This window comes from Abramis brama (genome assembly GCF_963993115.1).
Source record: "Abramis brama genome assembly, chromosome: 3".
NCBI classification, from domain to species: Eukaryota; Metazoa; Chordata; class Actinopteri; order Cypriniformes; family Leuciscidae; genus Abramis; species Abramis brama.
Genome location: NC_139965.1, coordinates 8,043,480 through 8,054,290, shown reverse-complemented (window position 1 = coordinate 8,054,290; position 10,811 = coordinate 8,043,480). Strand labels below are relative to the sequence as shown.

General features: G+C 37.2%; 1 protein-coding gene across 1 annotated transcript; it reads left to right on the top strand.

The window, feature by feature from the left end:
- Positions 1 to 2,515: 2,515 nt before the first annotated feature.
- LOC311079324 (kelch-like protein 33) lies at positions 2,516 to 6,680 on the top strand. The gene is made up of 4 exons (XM_084108612.1): positions 2,516 to 3,332; positions 4,134 to 5,082; positions 5,317 to 5,487; positions 5,852 to 6,680. The coding sequence occupies exons 1-4, from the start codon at positions 2,606 to 2,608 to the stop codon at positions 6,369 to 6,371; spliced, it is 2,367 nt and encodes a 788-aa protein (XP_083964738.1). The 5' UTR covers positions 2,516 to 2,605; the 3' UTR covers positions 6,372 to 6,680.
- The last annotated feature ends 4,131 nt before the right edge of the window (positions 6,681 to 10,811 follow it).

Here is a 10,811-nt window from a genome sequence, read left to right as displayed (position 1 = left end):
CTAGAATTTCGATTTCAAAGAGCAATAAACCTTTTCCACTGTTTATACAAGTTTCATGGAACTGCATGCCATAAAGAAGTTCATAAAGTTTATTTTATGAACAGTAAAACTTCTTACCGTGGCTTTTTTTGGTTATTTATTGGGTACGTTCCCATTTGGTGGGCTTGTCCACTTTTTGTAAGTGACCTTGGGTCTCGAAATGTCATCTCTGTTAACAAGTACAAAGAAGAGTACAAACAAGAAATTAGATGTTGATGTACAGTATGCATCTACAGAACATTCATAAATTATTCAATGAATAAATAACATTCTGAATAAACTGCTGGTGATTAAATGCTCATTTAGTGGGTCTTAGATCTCATACACTATTGTCCAACATTTGTAATGCTTGTCTTCTTTTCTGTGCAAATACATTAAAACTATCAGGTTGATACATGATTATTTTTCTTAATTTTATGAGATATTTAATGTTATATGCATAAATACAATGATTTTTTTCACATGGTCACATTACATACAGTTCATTTGGGTCACATGGCTATTTGTGTTTGATTTGATGTGCTTTTCAGCAGTATGTTATTCATGGATTTCACCCCAAACAAAAAACAACATGACTGTGCTAAATAAGAATCATCTTTCTAAAAAAAGTGCATGTCTACTTTGTGGTAAACAGAGGGAAAATGTTCACGAAAGTCTGCTGGGTTTCTGGTATTATCTAGCACTGGCGTTTCTGGAAGGTCAAACCATCAACTCTAATGAAAACATGTTTCATAACCTAAAGTTTGATTCTGAGCAAGTTCGAAGTATAGCAAAATTATTCTAAAGTTAGTTGTTTTTTGTTCATTATCATCACATGGAATTAATGGCATTATTCATCACTAAAAATAATGTTTAACTTTTATGGATCTCTTAAAGAGAACATGTACATGTGACTACGTAAGAGATCAACTTACGAACATATAAATAACCTACAAACGTTGTTTAATGCATGGTTGATGTGCATGTTATTATATTTTTCAGCTTATGGCCAATTATTTAGTTAATACATCTGGCATACTCCATTTCAATAAGTGGCTATAAAAAAACAGACAAATATCTTCCAATGCTTAAATGTCTCTTACTTTTATAGTCTTAACAAGAATGCGTTCCTGCGCTTTATACTGTGAAATGTGAAATGACACACCAGATCATATCTGCAAATGGTGTGACCGGTATGAACTAGCCTATGTGTAAAAGTAAAACATTATGTATATAGTTTAAAAATGAAGATGGACATGTACACAAAACAGTTAGTGAACAATGCAAATATACCAGCTCTCATCAAGAAACCTTTAACTTTTGCTGCAAATCCCTTTGATGTGGCAAATGATAACGTCGAACAGGCGGGTCCAGTTGAGCTTTTGGAAACGTTTTTTGCTGTATTTCTGCTTGACTTGATCCACCTCTTTCGACATCTGGACAGTTTCTGTTCTGTCAAACAAAGATGTAAATGTCTCTATTGAATGTTCCTTAAAATATCTAATTTATCACTGAACAGACAGAATTTGTGCTCTTTTTTTGTTTTCAAAATTATACCAAAAACATGACATGTTAACATGACATATTTTGACTATGACAATGGTCATATTAAACAAGATAAAAAATAAATAAAACAGAAAATCTGTTTTCATGTATTCATTTCACCAAAAACAAACTTTCACCCAAAAAAAAAATTATATATATATATATATATATATATATATATATATATATATATATATATATATATTACAAGGTTTATATTTCTTAGTGCAATTAAATATGCACTAATTTGCATACATTTCTAGAACAAAAATCTAAACATTTGTTAAAGCCAGGTTCAAAATTATTCTTTAATTTTTGTAAAATATAGAGTTAAAGACTTTTACATTAGGGATTTTATCAACCAGAAAATACTGTCAACAGCCAGAAAGAGAAAAAAAAAAACACTAGTTTTTTTAGGAATAAAATGCAAATTATATAAACACAAACCCCTCTGTAAAAACCTTCAGAATATAGATAGGAATAAAAGTGTAAAGTGTGGTGTATGTAAGTGCTGCTGAAGTGGAGATGTATGGCTCATGATTTTGAGAAAATGTCCTTTAAAGATATGTACGGTAATTGAAATCTGCAGAAGCAAATAGATAAAGTGCTATAAAAGATACACTTAAAAGTGTATTTTGGATGTTTTATTTTCACTATAGTCTGAAAAAAACACTATGAAAAGCTAAAAAGCCCAAAATCTCAAAATTGATATCATGATAAACAATCCTTTCTTGTTAAAGAACTGAGATATATTTTAATATATCCCTGATAATCATAATCAGGTTATACAATACTTAAAAAAAGAAAGAAAAAAAAGAAACTTGTAACACTATCTTCATAATAATTGTCACTTAATAATTGTAAAATAATTGTGTCCCCTCTGTAAAGGTTGCATGTCTATCGAAATGAGATCTACTGACTCATGAGCTATTATTAGCTTGCTGTTGACTTCAGGGAATAACATGACTTCAGCATACATGAGTGCCGACTAGACTGAGTGCTGTAAACAGAGAACGGCAGTAAGGAGAAGTACTGTTTTTTCATGGAAATTAAAAGACAATATCTGCCCATGGAATGGGACGAACGCTGGAGAAGAGAGAAGGAGCGCAGGAAAAGGATGATAGAGGAAGGAGGAGAGAAGTTTGAGGAAGAAAACAGGAAGCTAAAATGGATCATGTCCTACAATGACAGCAGGATGGGAATGAAAGAGAGGGCAGTGAAGGACAACGAGTGCGATAATATGGAGGAAGATGAACTTCTACGAAGGTATCATAGACAAAGTTACCCAAGCGAGATCTTCCAGACTCTAGGGGAGATGAAGATGGAGAACATCCTCACGGATCTGATCCTGAGCACCGAGGATGGGATGAGCTTCCATGTTCACTCGCTCGTCTTGGCTGTGGTGAGCTCTCTTATCCAGCAAAAGCTCCAGGAGAGGGATGGAGATGAGAAGGAGATCTCGCTGAGACTGGGTCCCGAGGTTCACGGTTCGGGTTTGGCTGCAGTGGTGGAGTTCGCCTACACTGGAGCCATCCGCAATCTGAACAAAGACGACATGCCACAGATTCAGACTGCAGCTCTTTGTCTGGGAGCACCAAGAGTCCTGGAGATCTCCAAAGAGGAGGAAGATGGAGGTAACAGGGAAGAAAAACTGAGTAAGATCTCAGCGGAGGAGCAGATGAAAGTTGGCCTGCAGTCCATGAAGGACTTGTGGGCCAAGAGAGTGGGATGTGATGTTGAACTGGTCGCAGAAGGAATGGTTTTTCAAGGTAAGACACCTTGTAACATCCTAAATATGATTAGAGGTGATGAGTGATGCTTGTCCATGAGTCAACACAATGTGGTTGGTTGCCAGGATGTTGCCATATGGTTGCTTCATTAGCCCATTTCACACAGCAATCCCGGTAAATTACCGTGAAGAACATTATAAGTGAAGAACAGAGGTAGAGAAAAAAATACATTTATGTTGATGACATCACAAACCTTTTGAATCTATTCCATTCATGCATTATTCAAATTTAGAAATAAATAATTAAATTTGAACACAAGAAAATAACAATCGCTTTTCTCTCCATTTTGTCAGAGGCATGGTCTTGACGTTTATTCAGCTGTAGAGAAAGACCAAAAAAAATAGTTTAAAAGTGGAAAAAAAGAGGCAGGGGAAAATTACAATTACGTCATTGACTTCATAAATCTTTTGATTCCATATAATCAACACATTTTCAACACAAACTTTGAACGTTTTAAAAACTTTAATTTGAACAGAAGAAAATGACAATTGTTTGTCCGTCCATTTTGTCAGATGCTGGTCTTGACTTTTATCCAGCTGGAGAAAAAGACAACAATAGTCATTAGCTAGTCTTCAATAGTGAAGGACAGGGGTAGAGACAAAATGACAGTTATGTTAATGACTTCACAAACCTTTTGATTCTATTCCATCCATTCTACACAGTTATATCAGTGACCATTCAAATTTGAATGTTTTAAAATTTAGAAAGTTACATTTCAGTAGTGTCCTTGAACAGAGAAAGTAGCATCTTTAAAAGACTCAATTCTTTGCCCTCATGAAGCTCACAGGGTGCTACTGGCAGCCAGCAGCGACTACTTCAGAGGCATGTTTACCAGCGGTATGAAGGAGAGCCAGCAGGAGTCCGTGTCTCTGCTGTCGGTCGGAGCCGCTGAGCTTGAGCCCCTCCTGAACTGGGCCTACAGCGGCACTCTGATGCTCGGATGGGGCTGCGTGTTTGACCTCGCATCTACTTCCCTCCAGTTTCAGATTCAGCCTGCCATCTCGGTCTGCCTTGAGTTCTTGGAGCAAGAAATGGATGCCCACAACTGCCTGGACGTGGCGTCTTTCGCAGAGGCCTACGGGATGGCGGAGCTGATGGAGCTGGCTGAGGATTTTGTCCTGAGACACTTCCAAGAAGTATCTGCCACCCCAAAGTTTCAGGACCTCCCGGCCGAGAAGCTTCTGGCGTTCCTACGATGCGACGCGCTGTCCACTCCATCGGAGCTGGCAGTTTTCCGAGCTGTCGTCGCTTGGGTGGAGACAGATCTCGCTGAACGGCTCCCGCAGGCCGAAGAGCTCATGCAAGCGGTGCGTTTTTCATTTATGACCTTCAAAGAATTTCGAGAAGTTCGTGCTGTAAACCTGAGCATGGAATGCAGTGGAGAATTTGAGGTTGAACTCTACAAATCGGCACTGAAGGAGTTTGGATTTGGCATCTCTGACCGTGTGGCGCAACAACGTGTGCGTCACCCCAAAGATGCCCTGGTTTTGGTCGGAGGCGATCAGCTGAATCCAGACATGGATCAACGACTTCCCAGCAAGCAGCTCTGGTTTGTTAACTCCCTGAGAAGTGGAACAGGCCTTGTGAAGGAGATAGAGTGGAGAATGCTGGGAGAAATGCCAGATCAGGCCAGATTTAGACATGGCGTTGGGGTCCATGATGGTCAACTGTATGTAGCTGGAGGTTGCCACTTTTACACAAAGTATGACGTCATGAAATCTGTTTACAGGTAAAGTGATGCATACTTAAAGACCTCACAAAATCCAAAGTCCGGTTTTGTGGCTTGATTTATCAAACAATGTAATGAGGTATTTAAGTCTTGTTCTATTAATTTAGCTAAAAGCATATAAAACACAGAATTTGCATTGCATCGCAGTTTTTCTGTGGGTATGTCAGCCTGTATTTGTTTACTTTTCTTTCACCTGTTCTCAATTTTTCTCTATCCACACATCTGCATCAACAGGTACGACCCTGAGCGAGATCATTGGAAAAGGCTGGCAGACCTTCTTGAACTAAGGAGTAACTTTACGCTGGTGGTGAGCGGAGACGCCCTGTATGCTGTCGGAGGAGACAAAGACATCAACACGAATATTGACAGCGTGGAAAAATACTCACTAGAAACAGATTCCTGGAGGTAGGAGAAAAACGTATAACAGGATAAAAGAGCAAGTTAAATATTTTCTAAAAGATTCCTTAGTAATAATTAACTATATTCTGCCTGTTATTGTGAAAATAAAAATGTAAACACAGAATGCACAGAATGAATGAACTGACTGACATCTTGTGGCTCTCAGAAGCACAGCATACCTGTAAATGATGGAGAATCTTTGGACAATCATTTGATTTGCCAGTCCAAAGTCAAATGTTATTGCTTAGAGGTTGCTCTTTCAGCTTTGTCTCAGGCTTTTCTCTTTTACGATTAATTGGGATAAATAAAACATAGGCACAAATGAGTCATTTGTAAATGAGTCAATTGCCTTTTCTGACCTATGGAACAGCTTCACCCATCCTTTGGACCAAGCCTTAAGCGGTCATGCTGCCACCGTCTGGGGAGGTGAAATCTTCATCTCTGGAGGCTTCAACTGCAAGTACCAATGCCTGATGTCGATGTTCCTCTACCACCCAGTGAGAGGAACCACATACCTCGCTGACATGACCCACGACCGGGCCCAGCACTGTATGGAGAGCATGAGAAACCATTTCTATGTAGCTGGCGGGGTGTGCAACCTTAATAAGTACTACACCAACCAGCTGGTCTGCGAGATGTACAACCCGGTACACGACACCTGGACCGTGTTCACTCCTCTTCCCATTCCCCACGTTGGCGCGGCCTCTGCTGTCCTGGAGGAGAGGCTGTATATTCTAGGCGGTTATTGTCAGGAGGACTATAGCGAGGCAAGACAAACTCACCGCTATGACCCTGTGACTCAGAGATGGGACAGCATGGGAAAGATGCCCGGTCCCATCACTGACGTGCGCGCATGCCTCCTTGATCTACCTGAGCACATCAGGAAATGAGAAAAATATGTGTTGCTTTTATTTGTATAGCCTTTATGTCTACACAGGGAGCTGCCTTGTGAGGGAGAATTTTCTCTCAAATGAAAACTCAGATGGAACGCTCTGTATAAGCAGCAAGTCTGATTGTCATACAAATAAAAGTCCTTACATGAAGACATTTTATTATTCATTTTAATCAGAACTATTTTTATTTATACATATCATTATATAACCATTACTTAATAAATAACTGACATAAAATAAAATATGAAAAAATCGATTTTATTTAGGCTACATAAAGCTGAAAAAAAAAACCTATACAGATATTACAAAAACTAATAAAAATGACAAAAAAAATCAACAATCAAAAATTCTAAAACTTTAACTAAAATTAAAATCAAAACAGAAACTAAAACCAAATTCAAACATAAAAAAAAGCTATAATATAATACTAAAATAGCACACAATAAATAATAATAACAACTAAAAAATAATTAGTTTCTTCTAAGAAACCAATTATTTTTAAAGAATCAAATTCTTATGACGGAGCGTCATGGCGACTATAAAAGGCGCCATTTCTCTGATCTGTCAATCCTGCCACGAGCTCCAGTATTATTTAAATATCACAGATAAACTTTGTCTGACAAGGAAAATTACCCTACACTAATAGATAAGCATTTTTCATATATTTCATGTATTCCTATTTACTGTCGACTGTTTTGAATAGTTTTCACCGCTTCGTGAATGAATCACTCTGTTCAGTTAGTTCATTTTAATGTACTCACTCAAAACGGTTTAAATGCTTTCAGTCGATACTTTGGAACAACACAGAGAAAAAAAAAATCATCGCTGGGTAAGGTGGACATTTACCTACAATCCGCTGAATCCACATCTTCAAATGTTTCTTATTTTCTGTCAGCGATGACTTTACTGTTGATCAACACCTGCATCTGGCGTTTGTAAATGACTCTGTACTGCAGGTGCAGGTAAGATGTTTGCCAACAGCAGAAACACTTAACAGTACTCGAAAAACAGTAAACGTATCACAAAGAACCATGACATTACCATATGTATTATGAATTCTGTTATACTATTTATGAATTAGGTAATCACTATACTTTACCTTGGTTCTGCCACTTTACATTTTCCCATAAATGATCTAGTTCTGAGTCATGTTAAATCTAGAGGTGATTTGAAACCCAATAGAACTAGAACTGTAAAATGTTGCTCACCAGTTTTGAACACTGAATGTTTTAGTAGGCCAACAGCATTTATTTACAAAATAAGGGAAGCTATATAGATAGACCTACCTCTTTTACTTGAATGGAGGCCTGTGACCAGTATTTTAACTTCTGTTTACTTCTGTTAATGGTTACATCTATTTATTAATCTATAACATGGCCTTGATATGTTGATTTAAATGTATTGGTGCTTGTGTGTTGTCATAAAATCTTCCTCAAAAGTAAACATGCACAATGACACTTTTAGTATATGTTTTGAATTTGTGCATTACAGGCTCAAAATGACAAATATTTATTGCTTATATTGTGAGCATACATGAAACATATTTTAACATTCATATAGGATGTCAGGTGTGCATACATAGTGCGTGTGTAACGGGAGTTATTTATTTATTAATTTCACTCAAAATCTCTCCCTGTGTTATTATCATTTGTTAGATTTCTTTCATTATTTTGTATTCTGGAATTATTATTTTAATATTTTATTTAATGTATTATTCTAATATCGAGTTTTGTTCAATACGGTGCGTGGTTCCTTTAAGACTTGTGTTCCGGTTCCGGTTGCTCTCCTTCATTTCGCGGTAAATGCGACTGAAGAGAGGTGAGTTGTACTGATGCTCCGTCTAAAAAGTTTAATATGAGTTTTCTTTATTGTAATACAACATGTAATTTTGTTCTAAAATGCACTTTAATCTTATTCAAACATGCATGAAGTTTGTGTGAATGATGTGATGAGTTATAACATGTATTTTCGGAGAGAATTCATTAAGCATGAGTGTGCAATATCGATCTGTTGGCTAAAATAATGCCTTTCACTGACAGGCTGAATTGTGAGAGAAGGCCACAGACTCGAGCTTTTTTTCGTAATTTTTATTCTTGCAGGTATATGTTTTCTTCATTTTTCTGTTAATATTGTTTTGAGTTTATGTAAAACACTTTATTTTTTTTTATGAAATCTATTGAACAAACACGATTTGATTAGCCTATATGAGAAACTGAAATACATGTTTATAAAGATGTCAAAAGCAGAGGTGGGGGACTCGAGTCACATGACTTGACTCGAGTCGGACTTAAGTCGCAAATTTTAGGACTTGAGACTTGCTTGACAAATATTTCTAAAAGACTTGACTTGACTTTGACTTTATATTCATGACTTGAGACTTGACTCTGACTTGAGTTAAATGACTCGAAATAACTTGTATTCTGTTAAATAAATATCTGTTTTTGAACGCACCGCAACCTAACCACGTGACGCAGTAGGCAAGCAGAGAGCGCTAACAGGCTTGTTCGACTTGAACTGGCGCTGCACAGACTAGGGGTGAAACGGTACATGTATTCGTATTGAACCGAAATGGTACGGGCGTCACGGTTGGTGCATGAATTTAAACGGTATAAAAATAAAATAACACACGTGCAAATTAATGAATGTAATGCGGAACTACTGTTAGATACGCAGGTTCTTAACGGTCACCTAATCTGTCCCGCCTTAGCTCTGTGGCTATAATGAACAGGCTGCGAGTGCGATGTCAAGATTGCAATGCTGAAATATGTTGCGTGTGTGTGTGTGGGTGTGTGTGAGAGAGGCGTGGGCGCGATCGAACAGTGGAAACATAAAAACATACTCTTGTTATTTAGTTCATAGTACAGGATATCATTCAAACTGCAAAGTGTTTACTTATATTTGTGTACACTCGCAATAAAACACAACCTTGTGCTTTTGTCAAACTGTAAACTTTTTTTTTGCAATCGTACACTGTCTAATAATTGGTCTTCAGTGTTAGACTTTGAGTGAAAAGACTCTCTCTCTCTCTCTACACACACACACACACACACACACACATGAAAATAAAAAAAAAAACAGTCAAACTCAACCATGCACATGCAAACAATACACTCTTCACTCATACATATGCACACACATTCACTCACTTTAATCATACTAAATCAAATAACCTCTCTTTCTCTTTCCTTTAAAAAAAAAAAAAAAAAAAAAAGGAAATATCTAACTTGAGGATATATATGTTCATGTTCCATAAAGGGGATGCTTGTTTGAAGAATGCCATTTGGTGGCATAGGAACCATTATACTTGCATTGATTAATACTTTTTAATGGTCTTCTGCAATTTTTGAGGCATATTTAGGTACAGCAGCTGTTTCAATATTTTATATGCTTTTATGTTGGCCTAATTTCAGTTACATTTTAGGCTATGTAGTTTTACATTTTATTTATTTTTTTTATTTTTAGATTTTTATTGTATTAACAACTCAGCTGTATGTGGAGTCCTTTTGAGTAGAAATGCATATTGCAATTTTTTTGTTGCAAATAAAAATCCCATAGTCCGTAACTACTACAGTTTTAACTTATTTTAATATATAAATTCAGTTAAATCGTCAAACATTTGTATGACTTGCCAGTGACTTGCTTAACCCAAGCTACGACTTGACTTGAATTGCTTGACATAAAGCAGTGACTTGACTTGACTTGACTTGCTTTTCACAAAATTAACTTGGACTTGCTTGAGACTTGAAGGTTAAGACTTGAGACTTACTTGTGACTTGCACATGTGTGACTTACTCCCACCTCTGGTCAAAAGTGTAAAATGTTTCAGTTCGTGGTAAATGTGAAGAGAGGCTGAATTGTGAGAGAAGGCCACAGACTCGAGCTAAAATTCTTTTTATTCGTGCAGAATAAAATCTGGCCTGAGAAATTTCTGTTGCCCGGTCTTGTTCATTGACCAACACAACGCAGAGCTAAACGAAGGCCGGTCACACGTGCTTACTGTTTTTAATATCAATCATTCTGATCACTTACTTTATTCCACTCGACTCATGTGATTATTAAAATATTCACCCAGGAACACTAAATTTAGAACAGCCTTCTCTGTCTGTACAGTATTGACTTTTGCTATTATTCTGGTTCACTGACTCATTCATTAAACTGAACAGCCAATCAAAGTTCTCTCTCTCACCGACAGCCCGATATATATATTTTTTGGTCCAAAAAAACACAACGCCCATCCGACTAGAGCCAATGGTGCGGAACACCAAAACGATTAAAAACAGCCCAACATTGTCCGATCGTCGGCTTAGTGTGTCCCTGGCATTAACCAGATCCCTATCCTACCCATAAGTTCTGCCATAATTTGGCTATCTTGGCTCTTCAAATAGGGACTCACCCTAGACGTCTGTTGTTCTATATTAAGTTATTTATAATGCAGAC